The sequence below is a fragment of the Mus musculus genome, chromosome 2, assembly GCF_000001635.26.
Source record: "Mus musculus strain C57BL/6J chromosome 2, GRCm38.p6 C57BL/6J".
NCBI classification, from domain to species: domain Eukaryota; kingdom Metazoa; phylum Chordata; class Mammalia; order Rodentia; family Muridae; genus Mus; species Mus musculus.
Genome location: NC_000068.7, coordinates 23549993 through 23572538, shown reverse-complemented (window position 1 = coordinate 23572538; position 22546 = coordinate 23549993). Strand labels below are relative to the sequence as shown.

Below are 22546 nucleotides of genomic sequence, written 5' to 3'. Positions count from 1 at the left end.
TACCTATCTACCTATCATCTACCTATATCTACCTACCTACCTACCTACCTACCTACCTACCTACTTACCTACCTACCTCTATCTATCTATCTATCTGTCTGTCTATCTATCTATCTATCTATCTATCTATCTATCTATCATCTATCTATCAATCATCTATCTATTGCTCGGGGAAAACTTCCTATCTACCTCTATCTATCTGTCTGTCTATCTATCTATCATCTATCTATCTATCTATCTATCTATCTATCTATCTATCTATCTATCTATCTATCTATCTATCTATCTATCTATCTATCTATCATCTATCTATCAATCATCTATCTATTGCTCGGGGAAAACTTCCTATCGGTAGTTGCGAGGTATATGGGAAGCAGGAAATTGCTCGCAAAGCCGCCGCCGGAAGTTCCGGGCCTCGGAGCAGGAAAAGCTACTTGGCGCACGCGCCCTGATGACTGGCGGGGCGGAAACTGGACGCCCGAGCCTCAACACCTAGAGCGGGCTCGGGCTAGGCGCACTCTTTGGCGGCGGGTGTGTTTAATCTTGGGGAAGAAGTTTAGCAGCCGGTGAGGACAAGGAGGGAGGCCGGGAGGAGGATGCGGCTTGGCCGGGGGGTGCCCGCTGCAGGAGCTCGCCGCCGCCTCAGCCTCGGTCCCCGGGGCCGCCGAGGGCCCGCCCGCCGCCCCGCGTGTCCGGGTAGGTGTTCCGGCCGCCGGCCGGTGCTGGGCTGCCTCCCTCTCAGCTTTCCAGTCCTTGGTGCTCCGGCCCACGCCCTACGGCCCTGCCCCTCTCTCCCTTAGGCGGTTCTGCTTCCTCTGGACGTCCATGTCCCTTCCGGAGTGCAGTGCTGCGCTCCCCGGTCCCCCTTTGCTCGAGTCTAACTCCTTCCTCATCTGCATCCAGGAATCTACTACGCCCGCACTTTTATGCCTTCTCCTGTCTTCCTGAAGCAAAGAACTGCACCCCGATAGTCTTCATCCGTCCTCTCAAATGGGTTCTGAAAGCTGTCGTCCCTGTTAGCTCATTTTAGGGCGCCTTAAGCTCCCCGGACCAGGAGTGTCCGTCTCCAACCACATTCTTGCCCCTAACAGCTCATATTTACCAGGACATGACAAGCCAGCCCCATGATTAGGGTCAGTTCTTGAATATAGAAATGTGTCTTCCCTTTTTATCTTTTGCTGCTGTCTTTCCTGTTAATTCTCTATCTTAGGTATGCATGTTTGTGTTGACCGAAAGGAAAAGAATGATAGAATTTTCGCCCTCCAAGAAATTGACAGTCCCTATAGAAATAAAAGCCACTCCTTCAATTTCCATGACTGAATACAGTGCCTAAGCTGTCTGCCCATTTTCCCCTGGTGTCTGACACTTCGCATATATCTGAATAATTTTGGGCTTAGTTTGCCCCACTAGGAGACTTTACTTATATTCTTGTACAGTTGAAACCTCCTCTTTATTGGGGTGGAAGGAGAAGTAGTAAAAGACTGGGGAAATTACATTCCCCCCACCCCTCATGATAGAAGTGGCAGAATATTTCAAATTATTATTCCCACATTCCTAAGAGAAATGTTGCTCCATGGTTAGGAGCTCAGAGAGTAGTTGAATTGCCGAACATTCTACCCAGCAAGCTCGGTTCTGGCTTTGAGAAAGTCACTTATCTTTTCCAGCCTTTAGTAGTCGTATAGCTATAAAGAAGGTGGTGACAATACTCTTTGGTAGTAGTGCTTGAACAAATGAAATGCAGGTAAAGTACCTGTCAGGGCCTGGAATGTGCTAAGTGCTTCTGAAATGTTACCCTTTTATAGCCTGATTCTATTCAAGTGCTGGTAAGTTGATTCTAAGAGAGGAAAGTAAGAATTGAGAGGTACTGTGTTGTTATTACTTAACGTCCACTTTTGGTGTATATAAGGTTTGTACTGCATTATTATGCCAATTAATGTGTGTGTGTGTGTGTGTGTGTATGTGTGTGTGTGTGTATTTCAAATACATGTTTTAGCTTTATTTATGTTCCCTACTTTTGCATAGGAAAATCGATGAGTTCCTGTTTCAAATATCTGTTTGGAACTTGTAAAACTCTATCATTGCTTTCAGATTTTTTCTGAAAAAATACATAGCAGATTTTTTTCACAGTAGAAAAAATACATAACAATATTATCACTATAGGTGAAATATTCAGAGCTGAGTTGGTAGCCTACACATGGCTTTTATATTGAATTACAGGAGGCAAAGACATTCATTCATATTCCTAAGCCTTTACCTGTTTACTAAAGTTCACTCACCTGTTGAGTAAGGTTTGCAGTCATACAGAATGACTTAGAGTCTGTTATCCTTTGCTGTCCCTCAGACTTGCTCTTTCCTAGCTGGCTAATTGAGATAAGCTTCTCACGTTTCTAAATATCGTTTATTTTTAAAAATTGGGATCTAGACACTGAGGCTTCCTTTAGGTTGTGTAGAAAAATAGCATTGTGCTTTTGTAGAACTTTTGGGACAGTTTTTCTGCGGTCTTATTTGTGACAAGGCATGAAAGGCATTTGTGTTTGATTGTCTTAATCATTGTCTTGTTTCAGTAACACACAATAAAATGAACTTTTTGGTATGTCAGATGGCTGTTAAAGCTTTTAAAGTTTGTGGAGTAGTCATTTTCTTAGTTCAAAGAACATGCTTAGAATGGCTTTGAATATAGAGTAATGTAGTGAGTGAAGCATATAGCTCAGGGCTAAAATGATACACATCTATGATCCTGCATTCTTTTCCAAGTACCAGCAGATAAATAATTTGGGCAAGAAATGATAAAACTTTAGGATAGCAAGAACAGGGTTGAAGTAACTTTCATGAACATCTGAGAGGCAAAATTGGTAGGATTTAGTAATGACTCGATTTGGGACCTCAGAGAGAGGAAAAGGCTAGTACCTGAAGTATGCATTGAAAGAGGCAAGTGTCCATCTTTAGTATGATGTGTATTACAGGTACAGAGGCCAGAAGATGGCATCAGCTCTTCTGGAAATGGAGTGACAGATTGTGAGCCATCATGTCAGGTCTGGAAACTGAAAACAGGTCCTCTGCAAGAGCTTCAAATGCCTCTAACCACTGAGCAGTCTCTACAGACTCCAGGAAACAATTTTGAATGTAGCCAAGAAGTCAGTTAAAAACTACAAAACACACTGCTTTTAGTGACATGCAGACAATTTTGAATTTCTTAGTCTACCCACAAACTATTTGGTGATTAAATTTCATTTTAATTGCCAAAGCTACCACTATAAACATAGAGGGATTAAAAATTTATAGCATGGGCCATATTTTCCTTCTTGACCTCTGGCCCATATATAATATGTGTATATACACATATATGTTTTGTTTGGTTTGGTGACATTTGGATACATATCTGTAACCTTTTCCCTTTACTAATTTAAAGTCTTTTTTTAAGACTCACTATCAGAAACTGAGTTCTAGACTTAACTATGCACTTAAGAACTTAGAGTGTAGGTAACAATGGCCAAGTAGATGAATAATTGTTACTCTGGTATGAATAGTACCATCAAAGTGGTTTGTTTGAGTTGACTTGGAAAGAGTGGCTAGAGTGTTAAATAAATAGCAAGTTGAACTTGAGTGGGTAGTGTAGTAGGTGGGAAGTATAAAGATATACTTCAGTTGTTTTTGACTGTATACATAGGCGAGGGTTTTTTAATGCTGTGCCTGGCAAAGCCTTAGTTCAGCAGGGTCCCAGTCAAAGAAAACAATGATTTGAAAGAAAAGGAGCTTAAGGAGATGTACCTTATATGTTTTGAGGCAATCTCTTCGTAGGTGAGGCTGGCCTTGACCTTTAGTCCTGCAGTGCAGGGAATGTATGCATGCATTGCATGCCTGTTAAATGGTTTGGAATTGTTTCACGTCCTCCCTTCCTTTGCATGGTGCATGGGTATATTCATACATGCCAGGGTTCATGTCTGCAGGTCAGAAGACAATGTAAGGGAGTGACTTACTTCCTTCTACTACAGGTTCGAGGGATTCAATTCAGGTTGTTAGGCTTGGCTGCAGGAACACTTGCCTGTCTAAGTCTTAAATTTTATATTAAGAACTTTGCGACTTTGGAATTTTTTTTACAAGTGTTTTCATTGCCTTTAACATTCACCACACCTGTGCCTCTTGGTTTTGTAGGTCTGATTAAGTAACAACTGTTTTTTGTATGATCTTCAGTTGCTGTTATTATTTCTTAATTATTGGTATAATATCTGAGTTGTGTAACATAGTTATAGGCAACTGAACTTTCCATAGCTGAAAGCTAGCAAATTTATAACTTAAGGGGCCAGGTGTGGTAACATACAGCCTTCGTTCCATCATCTAAGAGGCTGAGATAGGGATATTGTCAGCTTCAGGGATTCAGGGACTATGGGGTGAAGCTGCATCTGCCACTTACATAACGTCGATAGATATTGTCTTTAGATTACAAGTTTCATTATCTTAAACTGTGGCTTTGATAGGTTATATGCACTCCTGACTTGAAGGTGTGCCGGAAATAGTTACCTGCAAAACAGGAATGCATTTAGAAAACATGTTTCCCCTACCCTTGGGATTACTGTTTGTCAGAAATGAAAAGTATAACAAAAGGAGTAGTTTTATTCTCTTAGTAGCTAATGTAGATATATTACTTTTAAAATATTTTGGAATTTTATTAAAAAGAACGTATTGATACTTAAGAAATGGCTCAGTAGTTAAGATAGCTGACTGCTCTTCCAGAGGACCTAAGTTTAGTTCCCAGCTCCTTCACAGCTCAGAACTGCGTTTAACTCCCTCCTCAGGGGAACCATTGCTCTTTTCTGGCCTCCATGAGAATTGTATACATGTGGTTCATAGACACACAAATGACAAAACACACACACATATCAAAATGAAAAGTAAAATAAAAGAACATGTTATTTACTACATGGTTGTGTTTTCTGAAGCAAATTAATTTTTAAAAGTTTTATATAAAGAATATTTGGAAACTTCTCATTTGTTCGTACCCCAAGTAATTAATTTAAGAGAAGAAAAATTTTGAAGCTGTTATCAGTTTACAGCAAAGTTGAACAGAAGGTACAAAGATTTCTCAATTTTTTCTGTGCCCATATTCACATAGTCTCAAACGCTATCACTCTCATCTACCAGAATGGATCATTTGTTTCAATTGATTAATCTGAATTAACATATTATTATTCTACATATCTACATTAAGAACAACTCCTACTATATATTCTATGAAATTTGTCAAATTTATATTTACCTATTATCATAATGTCATACATAACGTCATATAGAATATGGTAACTGCCATAGAAATTCTGAGCTTCACCCATTCATCCGCCTGTCCTCAATCCCTGGAAAACTACTAACTTTAAGAAATCAAAAAGCCTATTTTACCTTTTCCAAAATGTGATGTGAGTCAGACAACATAGACTTTTTTTCATTCTAGTTTCTTTTACAAAGTGCACCTTTTAGCTTCCTCGGGGTTTCATGACTTGAAAAGGATATTGCTTTTTAATGCTTTTCCATTGCATTGATATCCCACCATTTGCTTATTTGGCTTATTAAAAAAACATCTTCAAAGTTTTTGCAATTATGAATATAGCTGTTATAAACAACCATTTTATGGAGACATAAAATTTCAACTTCTTGGAGTAAATAACAAGCAGTGTAATTGTTGGGTGCAAGATTATGTTTCATTTGATGACACATTGACCAAATATCTTTTAAAGCAGTTGTATCACTGGATAGCCTCTAGCAGTGGTAAGACACTCTGTTTCATATTTTTGTTTGCATTTGGGGTTGTCAGTGTTCTGGACTTTGAGTATTTAATAATTTAATAAGTGTATGTTATTATAATTTGTATTTCTCTAAAATAGAATGAGAAGTATCTTCCTGTACGTGTTTGGTATATGTTTGCTCTCTGGCTTGATGTATTTGTTTTCTTGATGTATTTAAAGGTCTTATTTTGTGTTGCAGTTTTTTGTTTTGCTTGTTATCAGCTCCACCATTTCAAAGTATTTTCTGCACACCTGACTTATCTTTTGGTTCTCTTTTATTTTATTTTTTAAAGGTTTATTTATTATTTATAAGTACACTGTAGCTGTTTTCAGACACACCAGAAGAGGGCATCAGAACTCATTATAGATGGTTGTGAGCCACCTTGTGATTGTGAGATTTGAACTCAGAACCTCTGGGAGAGCAGTCAGTGCTCTGAGCCATTCTCTCCAGCCCATCTTTTGGTTCTCTTAACAGTGTCTTTTCACGAGTTAGAAAAAATTTATTACTTTGCATATGTTTTTTAAACGGATTTTGCTTTTTGTTTTCATCCTTAAAGTCACCATTAAATCCAAGGCCATTTAGAGTTTTCCTGTGTTTCTTTAAGTTGTATTGAGGCAGTTTTCTACCCTCCTACAAGAAAGGAGTTAGGAGACAGGAAAGACACAGTGAAGACCAATAGAATGTACTTTATTATTGATTTGGGTCTAACAACTTTAAATGGGATAGAAACAAACTTAAAACAGATTCCCATGGAGGATTTAAATGAAACAATTTTGAACTTTGAATAGTGGTAGAATGATAGTTCTCATGGCTTGAGTTGTCTCTCATAACCTCTGACATTTGCATCCTCGGTCCCCAGTGGAGCTGCTTGGGAAGCTGAGGAGGTGTGGCTTCCTATAGGAAGTGTGCCACTGAGGAACAGACTTAGTTTAAAGACTCAGATGCTAGTTTGTTGTCTATGCTTCCTGCTTGCCGTTCAAGGATAACTGGATAGCTAGCTGCTCCTGCCATCATATCTACTGCTTTCCTTCCATAAAACACTCTGGAATGGTAATCTCAATAAAGCCTTCCTTCTCTAAGTTGCCTTGGTCATGGTGCTTTATCACAGCAACAGAAAAGTAACCAGTATACCACCAGAAAGCTGTGACAGTTCTGAGAAATGTGATAGCTTAAAAGCTCTCAGGGTTTTGGGGGTGCCAAAGATAAGCAGTTGCTAGTGGAGTAAATTTACAGCTAAGGGAGTAATAGCAAGTTTTGGAGGCTGCAGGAATGAATTCCTGTCTACAGCTAAAGTTTGTAGCATTACAACTTGAGGCAAAAATGAGCCTCTCTGTGCCTCTAGCCTAGTTCTGGAAGCTGGACCAACCAAGCCTCCATGGCCTGTCCTCAGAGTCTTGTGTTAGGTTCCTCTTTGCCAAAGAAATAAGCTGGCTGAGTGACAGGCAGTAGAGTCTTTAGTCAGGAGCATCTGGGGATGCTGTAGGGTGGGGTTGGGGGCAGGTGCATGGACAGGCCATATAATCAGGAGCAGGGTGAGTCTACTTCTCTTCTTCCTCTGTCTATTCTGGCAGCAGTTATATGGCTATGTTCTGAAGTTGGAATTTATAATGTGTCAGGTGCCTGTGGTCCCTGATTGACAATTGTAGGCATGGAAATAAAGTTAAAAAATGAGATCAGGCGGGGAAGAATTGTCCAATCTGTGGAACTGGAGAACTTTAGGGTCCCCAAAAGATACAGAAGTTCCAAGTCAGATCTGCCTATCTCTATAGAGGTAGGGAAGAAAGTTTTGTTCTTTGTTGCCCTTCCCCTACTGTGACTTTTTGTGTCTTTTGCAAGACCACTTTACCACTCTACTATTTGTTGCTGCTTTGGTCTGTTGATATATTAGTGTGATTGATTAATGAATGGGTTTTGAAATGTTGAGCAAGCTTGTGTTCCTGTGATAAATTCCAGCTGGTTGTAATGTGTGTGCTGGGGGATCAGCATAGCGGGGAGATAAGAAAGGCTAGTTGAACTTTCTAATGTAGTGAAGTAGCCTAGAGACTAGGAGCACTTTGGAAAGCCTTTTGTTCCTTTAGTCCGTGGTAAGGGAAATGGTTCTTTTGGTGTGTGTCCGGGGATGGGTGTACTTCACAATTTCCAGAGGAATGCTGGCTTTTGTCTAGTCACAAGGAAATGGAGTATCCTTTAGACCTGACAGTATATTGTTGGATTTGATTTGCTTATATTGTTTTGAAGAATTTTTTTGTTTATGACACTTACTTGTGCTTCCTTTGTACTGCCCTGGTTTGGTGTGGTCTAGACTGGTTATGGTAGGTTTGATTTTACAAGAGTTTGTAGAGAATTGCTCTAATTTCTTTTTTTTATTATTTATTTTTGTGATTGTAGTATAATTATATCATTTCTTTCTTTCTTTTCTTCCTCCCTCTAACTCCTCCTATATTCTCCTCCCTTATTTTCTTTCGTTTATATTACATGCATATTTAATAGGGCTATTTTTGTTACATGCATAAATAAATAAAAATAAATTAGGGCTGACTTTTTGATATTGAATACTCAATTGGTATGGTCTTTCCTGGGGAAGACTTTTTCTTCTACTCAGCCTGCCTCTGGGGAGGGAAAGGTTGAAGCCTTGTGGTCTTTCCCATGTATTAATCATGTTTGCTGTTGTTGTCCTTGAATAGCTCATATTTAGGCATCATGTTGATGAGACTTTATGGGTATGGTATAGTTTTTAGCATTATGGGAAAGATAATCTTACAGCACACTCCCTGGATTTGCTGGCTTTTATAATCTTTCTGCTCCATCTTTTACAATATTCTTGAGCCTTTAGTGTAGGAGGTCTTTCATAGATGTATCCCACTATAACAGTCTCTGTTGCAAAGAGAAGTCTTCTTGATGAGAGTCGAGGACTATACTTAGATTGCTTCGAGTGTGTTTTCTTTTAATATATATTTTTAATTTATGCATATTTTTTTATCTCTGTGTATATGCCGGGTGTATGAAGGTGCTCTTAAAGGCTAGAAAAAGGTGTTGGATCTCCTGGAATTAGAGTTACAGACAGTTGTGAGCTGTTCAGTGTGAGTGCTAGGAGCCAAATTGAGGTACTCTGGGAGGGCAGTGTACACTATGAACCACTGACCCATCTCTCTGCCCCATTAATGGTTTAGTACTTTTATGTGTATGTATATATGTAAGTGTATGTCTTTGGGGGTTTATGTTCACCACATGTGCATAAGAGTCAGTGGAAGCTACAAGAGGATGTTAGCTCCCCTGGAAGTGGAGTTACAGTTGTGAGCTGTCACATGGGTTCTGGAAACAGAACCTTGGCTTCTCCAAATATAGCAGTTTTAACTATTTCTCCAGCCCCAAATTGCTATAATTTCTTCCTTAAATTATCAAGCTATCTAGGCATGATACTTTGTTTTGGAAGTTTAGTTATTACTGATCAAGTTTCTTTAGCAGATCAGCCTTTTCCCCTGGTCTATCTGATGGAACTACATGGTAGGTTCTGACAAAAATCATACCATGTAATAACAGATCTCACATGGGACGTTTATGAAAATGGAGGGGAAAGAAGAGATGGGAAACTGTGGCCTTTTATCAGGCTGTGTAGCATGCACAAGAGGACATGTGACAGGGTTGATAATTTGTCGCCTCTGGAAAGTTAATGATGATATGTCTTAATGTCACCTTATCCCTTGAAAGTTGGCTAAGAAGATGCCTGATTGCAGTCATTGTCGTGGGGTCCCTTTTGGCTGTCTGGAGGTGCCTGATTGCTAACACTATCTCTTCTGTGAGTTTTGAAGATTCTTTCTCATTATAGTCATTACATTTTTACTATCAAATAGTGGATATAGAATTGACTATGTTATATTTCTTTATTACCCATTTCACCTCCATGGAGTCTTTTATGATCTATCCCATAATTTGTGGGGTTTTTTTTCCCCTTTTCTTTTTTCCCTGATTACCATTTGGGCTTCAAGCTTATCAGTTTCATGCCTCTTTCTAAAGAATCCTGTTTTGGTTTTGCTGGTTTTTTCTTTATTGATTTATTACTTTCAATTTTGTTGATTTCTTTTATTACTTTTGGGTTTACGTGGTTTTTGTTGGTTTGGTTTTTGCTCCTTTGTTTGTTTGGTTTTTTTCCTAGTTTACTAAGGTAGACATATAAGTGATCCTCACTGATGTTCTGATAATTAGTCTTTTGGTATCTATGGGACATTAGTTCTAAGGTGCCTATGGATACCAAGATGGAAAGATACCCAAGAACTTTATAAAATGGGGAAGTATTTTCATGTAATCAGTGCATATCTTCTCACATAGTTTAGACCCATTCAGTATGACCCATACTACCTATATAGAGAGTGTTACATTACCTATAACGTAACTCCTTTGTTGTTAGCTATACTACATATTCTTGTTTACAGACTAAGGACAAGGAAAAATAAATATAATGTTCATTATATATGCAAGTTGTTTCTGTAGAAGTAATTTAGTCTAGACTTCGTTAATTGACTCCACAGATGCCTAACAGGCTAGTAATTCATTATTTCTAATTTTTCTTTGAGAGATACAAAACCACACAACCATCTCTATCTTGGATTTCTAGTTTCATTCCACTATGGTTTGAGAGCAGCATTATATGATTTGTGCATCTATAATATTATAAATAAGGAGCATGAGTTCTGATTCCTACATATTCTGCCACATTTGCTTTATGCCATATTTTATTTTTTAGCCATCTTGGCTTTAAAATGATATTGCATTTTAAATAAGTTGTTTTCTCAAAATAAACATGATTTCTTTCCTTGTCGACATAGTCAAGGAACATGGAACAGAGTACTGTGTATTTTCTTACAGATGTTCCAGTTGGTCAGATGGAGAATATAAAACAAATTTAAGTATTGTTTGAGGAAAATAGGATTCTCATGAAAATTATAGCTTCCCAGTATAGTTATTAGTTTTTGGCAAATAATGAATTTTGGAGTCAATTTACTACATACATACACATAGCACAGCTTTTCATCCTTTGCTAGCTGGTTAGGTTTCTTAGGTACTCAATGAGTTAATCTGCAACATTGCTACAGCTTTAATTACACAGTATTGTAATATACTTGTTCTTGACCTACTACTCAGCCTGTGGTTGTCTCCTTTGATGTTCTGTGAGACTTTGCTACATATTAAGAAGGGAAACCCTGACTACACCAGTTTACTTAGCTGTCAGAACTTGAAATTAACAAATATTGAGAAAGCAAACTTGACCTTGGGCTCATAACATGCCTATTTTAAGATTTACTTATTTATCTTTGTTTGTTTAAAATGTAAGTTTCACTGAAGGAAGTGCATCTAATTTTTCTTTTTCATTATTGAGTTATGGTATGAAAGTCACCAAATGAAATATTTTTATTGTGTATTTTTTGATTGTGAATATTGTAGTTCTATTCTCATTAATATCATATTTTATTATATGAGAGTTTTGTACATTTATTTAGTGTGTTTTGCTCATATTCACCCTCACTTCTCTCAACATCAGTTTTCTGCTTTAAAAAAGTTTCTTTGAGGAGGTCTGGGAGCTGCATTAGTCTATGTAGAGATGCATATTCAGAGGTCAGTTTGATAGTATGTCATTTAGGAAGTCATTTAGCAAATGGTTCTCTCAATTAGGGTCATCATTGCATGGTGAGGAGCACCATGACCAAAGCAAGTTGGGGAGGAAAGGGTTTATTTGGTCGCATATCACAGTCCATTGAAGGAGAGGAAGCCAGGATCTCAGTCTGGGAGGGCAGAAACATGGAGGCAGGAGCCCTTGTGAAAGGCCATGAATGAGCACTCCTTAATCACTTGCTTTTTAGGGCTTGCTCAACTGCTACTTTAGAGAACCCAGTGCCATAAAGGACTCTCTGCTTATAGCCTGATCTTCTGAAGGCATTTTTCGTAATTTCTCACCCTTGTGTTCAGCTGGTTGAGTTTTAATTGATGCCAGAATATTAAGTTGACAATGAAGGTTAGCCATCATGAATGGGGAAAGGTATATGAATTGAAATACTGGCTAATTCTTCTTAGAGCATGTTTACTGATTCTGTTTCATAAATCTGTGTGCCATGATAAAAAATTTCTGCAATCTTTGCTTTATAACAGAGCAGCTATTGCTTTTGTAGAACAGTTAAATTTAATCTAGAACAGTTGCAGAATTGGATTTATAGTTTTATAATTTAAATTGAAATAGGCGTGTTTGGCTAAGGCCTGCCATTTTGAACAGTCTGAAAGCTCTTGTGACATTATACTTAAAATTGCCAACTAATCATTTCATCATTTGGTAAGGCCTTTATTTTGAAGCAAATTCTTTGACAACTGAGTTTACAAAAAAGTCCTAATTAATGAAATCTATACACGGCTTCCCCGGCTGCTGTCTGCTTCCCTCGAAGCCTTGCTGTGCTCTGCTTACCAGCCCAAAAGGCTGATGAGGAATGGAGCGTATTAGTAAGTTATAATAATGGAGCAAAATAGTGAATTGTTAAACATACCCTCTAGAAAGTAATACATGTAGATTTCAGGTTTGGTAAGGAAGATAATTTTAAGGAAAGGCTGGTGACAGAGCATAGATAGATTGGTAGCAAAGTATTAAAGGATTAAGTCTGTGTTATGAAAAGGTAAAGCAAGATTTATTTTCAGAGTTAGTAAAGCTATCAAGTTAACTTGAGAACAAGTAGTAACCTATTAAAATAGGTTATTCAGGAAGGTCAAGACATTTGTTGCTAGTAGGTAATAGATTGAAAGTCCACAGGTGTGGAGTAATCTTAACTGATGTTAGGAAAGATTAGAAGTGAGGACAACGGAGAGAAGATTTGTTGGTGTATGAAGAAGGCTGGAAAAGTAGTCTTGAAGCAACTATGAGGAGTTGGAAGAACTTGGCTGCCAATGCTTCTTTCTAGAGTCACAGGTTTAAGAAAATTTAATAAATTTGGGAAGTTTGTTTATCTAACTTATCTGTGATCTTTATGTAGTCTTTGTTTCAGCTCCTGGTCTATTTAAAAACTTAATATATGTGTGTGCAGGACATGCTAAAGACATGAAAAAAAATCAAGTGTCTTAGAGTTCTAGAACAAGAAACATTTCTTAGATTTGTTTAAAAATGGGTAAAGCAAATGCTAGGTCAATATGTAGTTTTAAGTATTAAGTTAACTTCTTGCAGTGAAACATTTGTTTCGAAAGGTTAATGCAGGAAATAATAGCACAGGTATTTACAAAAAGTAGTGCATTGCAGTTTCTTGGTTTTTTTGGTTTTTTTTTAAGGAACAATTTTATTTCTATTTCTAACATGAGTATATGTCTGTGTGGTTGTATATGTGAGTGCAGTTCTGTTGGAAGCCAGAAGAGGGCATGGAATGCCTACAGTTAAGTTAGTTGTAAACTCCCTAGCATGAGTGCTGGATACTGAGCTCTGCTTCCTCCTCTCCTCTGCAAAGGCATTGTTTTCTTTTAACTGCTGAGCCCCTCTTGATAGTTTTAAGAGGTTTCAGAGAGTGTTCTTCATTTGTTTGGCAGGAGGATATTGGAAAACTAACGCAGAATTTTCAGTAGATATTATTGCTCCCATCTCTACCGGCTAGTTTACTTTGGTATTTCTTTTGTTCTTGTATCACTAAGGTTTTCAGTGAATTATAGGAGATGAATATCAGGGAATGATCAGTAAATTAAGCATTTTAAGGTAAAAAATATTCTGACCATTGTTTCATGAAGCAAACAGAAAAATATGAAGGCAAAGAACTTAAGTGATTTTATTTTAAAAACAAGTGTTGAAGATAAACATTAATTAATTACTTAATGAAAACTTGCTGAAACAGGAGAATTTAGGAAAAGAGGAGAGAATTGAGAAGGAGGAAAAAGCATAATTTTTATTTAATATGAAAGTTTTGGCTGTTAGGTGACTTTGAAAGGTGCCTAGAGTCAATGTCAGTGCATGCAAAATTAGTAACTGATGGTGCAAACTACCCTAAGTTAAAGACCTTTCTTCATTTCACCCATGGCCACTGTAGTCTTCCTGTGGTTAAGAAATTAGGTATTCCTTTTCTGAAGAGAGAAAACAAAGGGCTAGAAGATAAAATCAGTTTAGTTTATAACAAATGTGCTAACCAGCCCCGCATATTGGCCTGTGGTACCAAGTGATAGTTCTACAGCTACAAGAACCATATAACTACTATACATTGAGATTTTGGACCACAGTCCTTTAGGTAGAATCCAACAAGTACACTCACCAGGTGGGTATGAGAGCCCATGGTTCCAGAGACATATATAAAAATACCAGATTGGGCACACACAAGTATGACAGCTCTCTTTCTTCACAGAAGGGCTGCATGCAGGGCACTGATGAACAAGGAGGCCATGTTCCAACTCCTGCAAGCAGCAGAATTCTGCAGATGTCTGGAGTGGCTCAATGTATGACTATCTATATTGCCTGCAGGGCTCTATCTAGTGACAGTTGCTAAGGTCCTGAAGTGTTCCCCCTTACTACCAGAAACAGATTGGCTACAGGGAGCTATCTTTTTTTGTTTTCCTTTAAAATGAGAGGTTTTACATTGAGGCACTGAGAATGACCCACTTTTGACAGGATGGACCCCCTGAATACAGTGCATCTGGTATCATTTCTTCAGGTGGATTGTTGTTGTTCGTTCCAGGGCTCAGGACCTCCCTTAATTTGGCTGAGGATCCATTTTGTTTATGCTGAGCTGGTTACTTTCTTAAGTACCATTTTTGGTCGCTTTCAAAGTATTTGATTTACTGGTTTGGTTGCTTTGAGAGCATTCTGATGTAGATATTTGATTTATTTTCTTTGTTTACCTTTAGATCTCTGAAAATATTTTGGATTGGGCTTTTTGGCTTGTTTTCAGTATTTTGTTCAATTACTGAATTTTGAAAACATTTTGGTTTTTGTCTTATTTTTTGGTATCTTTGAAATGTTTTTATTTCTTAATAGTTGGCTTTTGTTTCCTGACACTCCTCCTCAAATTCACAATTCTGCATTTTTCTGCTGCTTTTCCTGCTACCTTGCAAGGCTTTTAGCTTAGGATTTTTAAGAGGATCTGGTAATAAAGACATCAGGCTAAGATCTGGCAAGGTCACCAGAGATAAAACAAAAGTTTAAGTTCAACTTTAACTCCATTTACTCTAGCTAGAGATAGCCAAGCATTTTGTTTAATTCTTCTTATCCAAATTCTATGAAAGACAGCATCTAATACCAATATTCATGATGTTTTATACTTTACTGATGCTTCTTGATTTAATTTGAATCTGAAATATTCTATAGTACAATTGGCTGGGATTGAAAATTAAATGATATCTTAGTAATATAAAGGAGAGACAATATGATAAGTCCTTTTAAATGTACTATTTCTAATCATTTAAAAATAAAGACAGTTCATCAAATGCAAATAACTAAATACAGAGGGAAGTATATAGTCAATCTTGTAAATTTTGCTTATTTTAGACAATTTTAAACATTTGTTTATCTAGGCCAAACTATGTTCATGATTATTTCATTTTATATACAATAATCTGTGTCACATATAAATATAATGTCAGTTAGAGAGGATGTAAAAAAATTCTAACCTCGACCATGATGACTAGTTCTGATATGATCCAGGAGTTTCTTTCTTAATGGCTTTTACCAGCTGTTCCTCTCTCCTAAAGACTGTTTGTTGTCTTGCCTACTATTCAGCCTCAGATAGGAATGAGATTCCTAGCTATATTTGACCTTATAATGTTTAGTAAACAACATGTGGCTCCTGTATACATATAATTTGATGCTTGGCTAACTGGGTGAGCTCTGAATGAGGAATTATGAAAAGAAACTGCATATGGCTATGAACAAAACTTATGTAAAGAATCTATCTGTAGAGACTGATTGGCTAATTAGAATTTTAGTACTGTGGAGAGACTGGAATGTTCTATGTCCAGAAACTAATTATCTTGGGTTAAGTTCTGGTCCTCTGGAACAGTCATTCCTTGCCACCCTCTGTATTGGAACTAAAATCTTGTAACCATATATATGTATGTGTGTGTGTATATGTGTGTGTGTATATATATATATATATATATATATATATATATATATATAGTGTGTATGTGTATATGTACATACACACATCTACATATATATAATTTAAATACTTTATAGTTAAAGTATATTATTATTATAGTTTAAATATAAAACTTAATATTTTAATATTAACACTATTAACAATAAAATAATCATACAGTATATTTATATATACTATATGATAGAATATATTATATACTATATATAATATAGTGTATTACTATGTAATATATATTATATTACATTATATAATAAGATATTTAAAATATATTAATATTAATAAAATTAATTAAATTAAAAATGTATAAATAAAATGTACATAAATAAAATTATCTCATATAGTTTGTTGCTACTTGAAAGAGATTTTTAAATTACAATTTGTCATTTGTTACCTCAATTGAAATGACTAAACATTTAAATTTTATAAATGTATGTGTTATTAACTTGTATCAGCCTCTTAAGTGATTTGCTTAACTGGCTACAGTTTAGATTATTTTTGTCTTTTCAGAGCTTTCAACCATTTGTAAAATATTCAAAACTTCCTAAGCAGATACCAAAGTAAATGTATTCTTACTGACTTTATGAACTTGAAGATGATTCTTTACAATTAAGTGCTTCCTCTGATGATTCTGTTCTTTTTATTATGTTTGTGCTACTTAAATAAATGTTCACACACACATGTGTACATACATTTGATTAAGAATAAATTTTAAACTGGGCGTGGTGGCGCACGCTTTAATCCCAGCACTCAGGAGGCAGAGGCAGGCGGATTTCTGAGTTCAAGGCCAGCCTGGTCTACAAAGTGAGTTCCAGGACAGCCAGGGTACACAGAGAAACCTTGTCTCGAAAAAAAACAAAATAAATAAATAAGTAAATAAATAAATAAATAAATTTTAATGATTTTTAAACTTTCTCTCAAAAAAGAGGATAGTAAGATCCGGGGATCCATCCCATAATCAGCTTCCAAATGCTGACACCATTGCATACACTAGCAAGATTTTGCTGAAAGAACCCAGATATAGCTGTCTCTTGTGAGACTATGCCGGGGCCTAGCAAACACAGAAGTGGATGCTCACAGTCAGCTATTGGATGGATCACAGGGCCCCCAATGGAGGAGCTAGAGAAAGTACCCAAGGAGCTAAAGAGATCTGCAACCCTGTAGGTGCAACAACATTATGAACTAACCAGTACCCTGGAGCTCATGTCTCTAGCTGCATATGTATCAGAAGATGGCCTAGTTGGCCATCAGTGGAAAGAGAGGCCCACTGGTCGTGCAAACTTTATATGCCTCAGTACAGGGGAACGCCAGGGCCAGAAGTGGGAGTGGGTGGGTGGGGTAGTATGTGGGGGACTTTTGGGATAGCATTGGAAATGTAAATGAAATAAATACCTAATTTAAATAAATAAGTACCTTCCAGTCTGGGCAGGTACTCTGAACAGGAAAAAAAAAAAAAATTTCTGCTATCTTGTTTATTCTCTTAAACACTATTGAAGTATATAAAATTATATCCAAAGTATCTGAGTGCTATATTAAATTGAAACTAGGAAATGCCTCCTCTTGTCTTTCCTTGTGTCTGTGTAACCCAAATCAGTGTAGCCTCTCCACAGATACTCACATGGGTTAATGATTAAGAGAAAGTGTATGAATAAAAGAATAAGTGATTTTAAAAAACCTGGAAGAGATTGTGAGGTTGGCATGGTGAATAGTTTGTGTACTGCTCTTCTAAAAAAAGAAACCTACCAAACTACATAAAATATTTTACTGTCTGTCTTAGTCATGGTTTCTATTCCTGCACAAACATCATGACCAAGAAGCAAGTTGAGGAGGAAAGGGTTTATTCAGCTTACACTTCCATACTGCTGTTCATCACCAAGGAAGTCAGGACTGGAACTCAAACAGGTCAGGAAGCAGGAGCTGAGCAGAGGCCATGGAGGGATGTTCTTTACTGGCTTGCTTCCCTGCTCTCTTATAGAACTGAGACTACCAGCCCAGAGATGGTCCCACCCACAAGGGGCCTTTCCCCCTTGATCACTAATTGAGAAAATGCAGTTGGATCTCATGGAGACATTTCCTCAACTAAAGCTTCTCTGTGATAACTCCAGCTGTGTCAAGTTGACACAAAACTAGCCAGTACAGTTGACCCCTTGTCAACTTGACACCCAAGCACATCACTAGTAAGCCTCAACTCTTACATTCTTATTCATCCCCAAGTTCTAAACTTTAAAAGTCCCACAGTCTTTACATATTCTTAAAATTTCAATCTCTTTAAAATATCCATCTCTTTTAAAACCCAAAGTCTTTTTACAATTAAAAGTTTCTTAACTGTGGGCTCCACTAAAATAGTTTCTTCCTTCAAGAGGGAAAAATATCAGGGCACAGTCACTATCAAAAGCAAAAATCAATCTCCAACCGTCCAATGTCTGGGATCCAACTCACGATCTTCTGGGCTCCTCCAAGGGCTTGGGTCACTTCTCCAGCCAGGCCCTTTGTAGCACACGTGTCATCCTCTAGGATCCAGATACCTGTACTCCACTGCTGCTGCTGCTCTTGGTGGTCATCTCATGGTACTGGCATCTCCAAAACACTGCATGACCCCTTCAGTCCTGGGCCGTCAATTGCAACTGAGACTGCACCTTCACCAATGGCCTTCCATGGCCTCTCACAGTGCTGAGCCTCAGCTGCTCTGTGTGACCCCTTCATGCCTTCAAAGCCAGTACCACCTGGGTGACCCTTACACATTACCAAGTCCCGCTGCAGCAGGAGTACAACCTTGGCTATCTCTGGAACACAGCCTCTTTGTGCTTTCAGAAAACACTTCCCAGAAGATGTCACCTCAATGATGCTGGTCTCTTCTTAATCACCGCTAATTTCTTAGCTCCAGCTAACCAGCATCAATAGTCCCAGTAATGCAAAGGTTTTGCTTCAGTAGTTCTGGTATCTTGTTAATCACAGCTGATTCTTCAGCCCCAGCTAACCAGAACCACAGAATAATCAAACTCCAAAATAGCAATGGCCCTGAAAAGAGTCTTTAATTCTCCCTCTGAAATTTCACAAGCCAGACCTCCATCTTCTGCACTGTTCTCAACATTATCTTCCAAGCTCCTACACGACATCTGACAGAGCTCTTAACAACAAATGGATCTTCTAGCCCAAAGTTCCAAAGTCCTTCCACTGTCCTCCCCAAAACATGGTCAGGATGTCACAGGAATACCCCACTATGCTGGTACCAATTTGTCTTAGTCAGGGTTTCTATTCCTGCACAAACATCATGACCAAGAAACAACTTGGGGAGGAAAGGGTTTATTCAGCTTACACTTCCATACTGTTTATCACCAAAGGAAGTCAGGACTGGAACTCAAGCAGGTGAGAAAGCAGGAGCTTAGCAGAGACCATGAAGCGATGTTCTTTACTGGCTTGCTTCCCCTGGCTTGCTCAGCCTGCTCTCTTATAGAACCGAGACTACCAGCCCAGAGATGGTCCCACCCACAAGGGGCCTTTCCCCCTTGATCACTAATTGAGAAAATGCCTTACAGCTGAATCTCATGGAGGCATTTCCTCAACTGAAGCTTTCTTTCTCTGTGATAACTCCAGCTGTGTCAAGTTGACACAAAACTAGCCAGTACATCTGCTTTCATCCATTTGTCTGCAATTTTATTATGTAATTTTGTTTATGACTGAATAATACTCTTATTGCATAAATATATCACACTTTTCTTTATCCATTCTTCTGTGAAGAGACATCTAAATTGTTTCCAGTTTGTGGCAATTATGAGTAAAGAAGCAATGACCATACTTGAGTAGTTGTCTTTGTATTTCAATGAAGCATCCTTTGGGTATATGCTTAAGAGTGTAGCATAGGTCTTCAAGTAGATCGATTCCCATCTTCTTGAGGAACTAACACACTGATTTCCGTAGTCTATGTACAAGTTTGGGAACCCAGTCATAAAGATTGATGCTGGAACCACAGTCTGGCTAGGTCTGACGTAGGGAAAGGTGTAACTGGATGCCCCTGATGTTACCTGAGTCTGTCAGGAAAGAACCTGGTGGACTGGGTAGGCCTAGCATGCTTTCCCCTAGGGAAAAGAAGCCCAGGATTCAGAAATGCCAGCAGATGGGTCCATTGATAATGGATGAGACCTCAGCCATTCTGACAGTTGTAAGATGAAATCTCGAAGTAGTTTTAATTTTCTTTTCCATGATGGCTAAGGATGTTAACCATTTCTTTTAAATTTTCTCAGCTGAGTTTCCTCTTAAAAAACCAGTTTAGATTTGTACCATGTTTTCATTTTTTCTCTTCTTCTTCTTCTTCTTCTTCTTCTTCTTCTTCTTCTTCTTCTTCTTCTTTTTCTTTCTCTTCTTCTTCTTCTTTCTTCTTCTTTCTTCTTTCTTCTTTCTTCTTTCTTCTTCTTCGTTTTGTAATTAAAAGTAGATTCTTTTCTCATAATCTATCCCAATTATAGTTTCCCCTCCTTCCACATGTCCTAGCTTCCTTCCCAGGGGAGCCTCTGCCCCATATCTATTTTGCTTCTGTTTCTTTTTCAGAAAAGAGCAGGCCTCCAAGTGTCAACAATCAAACAAGACAAAACAAGATATAATAAGTCAAAGGAAAAGTCCTTCAAGGCTAAACAGGACAACTTAATAGAAGGAAAATAGTACCAAGAACATGCAAAAGAGTCAAAGATATACCTGCTCCCACTGTTAGGAGTCTCACAAAAGCACTAAGTTAACAGCCATAACATGTATGCAGAAGATTTGGTCTGTACCCCATCTTTTAAGTTGATTATTTGATTCTTGATATTTAATGTTTGATTTTTGATATTTAGTCTTTATATTTTGGATATTAGTCCTCTATTGAACATGTATTTGGTAAAAATCTTTTCCCATTCTATAGGCATTTTGTCCAAACAACGGTGTCTTTTGCTATGCAGGCTCTCAGTTTCCACTGTTTGAGCACCTGTAGCCATAACTGCAAGCTTAGTGTCTGATATTATCCTTTCTACTTATATGTTTAAGCCCATTTAAACATGGTTTTTCATGATTTCCAGTGTAATGTGGGAGGCTTTTTCAAAGCCTTAGTATGCAAATTATCTGTATTAGTTACTTTTCCATTCCTGTGATAAAGTACCCTGACATAAAGCAAGTAGCAAAGAAAGGCTTTATTTTGTCTCAGTTCCATTGGAGACACAGTCAATCCATCATGACCAGGCAGGCGTAGCAGCAGGCACTTGGCTGCCATGGAAGCAGAATGATCACATTTTGTCCTCATACAAAAAGAAGAGGGAGAGGGTGGGGAAGACCTCAGAGCCTTGTCCTAGTGATGTATTTTGTTCAGCAAAGTGCAACTTCCTGAAAATTCCATAGTTTACACATACAGTGCTGCCATGTAGGCAGCAAGTATTCACATTTTATAGCCAAACTACAACCTTTTTTTTTAGACGACTTCTAACTCTGTCCTGTGTGACCACTGCTTATATTCATTCCCATTCCTTGTAGGTGAGTGCAGCAAATAGACTTTGCTCTAAATGTTTTAATGACTATTAGAGTCCAGAATGCCACTTCTGTATTCCCAAATTGTAGACACAGGTGAAAGAAAGGCAAGCCCTTGAGTCAGGCTTTCAGAGTTACCAAGCTAGTTTAAAGTTCACAAGAATTCTTTGGTAGCAGTATACTGGCACCCTCTTCTCAGAACATGGGCTGATAATATCTTGGTTACTGATAAAGGAGGCCCTGATACATTTGCTAAAAGTCATATCACTTATAACTGAACTGAGTAAGTTCTTTCTTCATTATAGTCCACTAACTAAAGTGGGTCTTCTTATTATTGCCAGATTTTTCGTTAAATTTAGAGTCACTCCTCGACTATTTTTTGTCATATCTGTGTATGTATTTATTACATCTGTAAAGTTTAGAGATTCCTTGATAAATCTCTTCATTTTCATTTAATGTTATCAGCAATCTCAAGTCAATATTTACTTTTGATAGGGAGAAGAAATGAAACGATAGGTGCATGGTTATTTGACATGACCTTTATTTTCTCCTAAATATTGGGAAATTTTTATAGTAAACATAGGTAGTTATGTTAGTACTCATCTATATCAAAGATTAATGCTGATGCTTCTGTAAAATAGGAAATGTCACAAATGTTCATATCAGTAAGACTCACTTTTTATTAGTAAGTAAAGGAGGAAATATCACACTTGAACTTTCTAACCTGAATCCAGACAAGTATTTCACTTAACACTGGTTTAACTTGATTTTACTACTTTATGAAAGCAGTCCATATTCAGTAGATAGATATTGTACTTTCAGTTTTTAAACTTTGATGTTTTCTTAGGCTAGCATTATTTAGTAATTATATTCTCAGGATATTAGGCTGCCGCAAGCTACATTTGTTATTTGGCCATGCAAATAAATACATGGTATTCAATGGTGTATCGTATAGTTATGCTGTGATGTTCCATGTGTTTTAAACTACATAGGATAGATTTATCATGCTATGGTCTTATCATATGTGTATAGAATAAGGGAGAAATCATTTGTTTACTGATATTATTTTAGTTATGTTCTTTTTTATGCAATCTTATTTGAAAGAACAAAGATAGGAAGGTCTGAATGGGATTAGCTAATAGAATACATTATTTTTTTCTTTTAAAATAAAGAGATGGGTAAAG

The 22546-nt window shown here is 37.5% G+C and overlaps 1 protein-coding gene across 14 annotated transcripts in view; it reads left to right on the top strand.

Annotated features, from left to right (window-relative positions):
* Window positions 1–406: 406 nt before the first annotated feature.
* Spopl (speckle-type BTB/POZ protein-like) overlaps window positions 407–22546 on the top strand; it is a 64667-nt gene continuing 42527 nt past the window's right edge. For 3 of the 14 annotated variants that reach the window (XR_866023.3, XR_866024.3, XM_006498417.4), the window contains exon 1: window positions 409–696. Coding sequence is in view for 2 of the 14 variants with exons in the window: in XM_006498417.4 (XP_006498480.1) it covers window positions 597–696 (100 nt within the window). In the remaining 12 variants the exon portion in view is untranslated. Of the gene's footprint in view, window positions 9572–17252; window positions 20631–22546 lie in introns of those variants that run through there. The other 11 variants (NM_001165998.1, NM_029773.2, NM_001165997.1 and 8 more) reach the window with 9 other exon arrangements.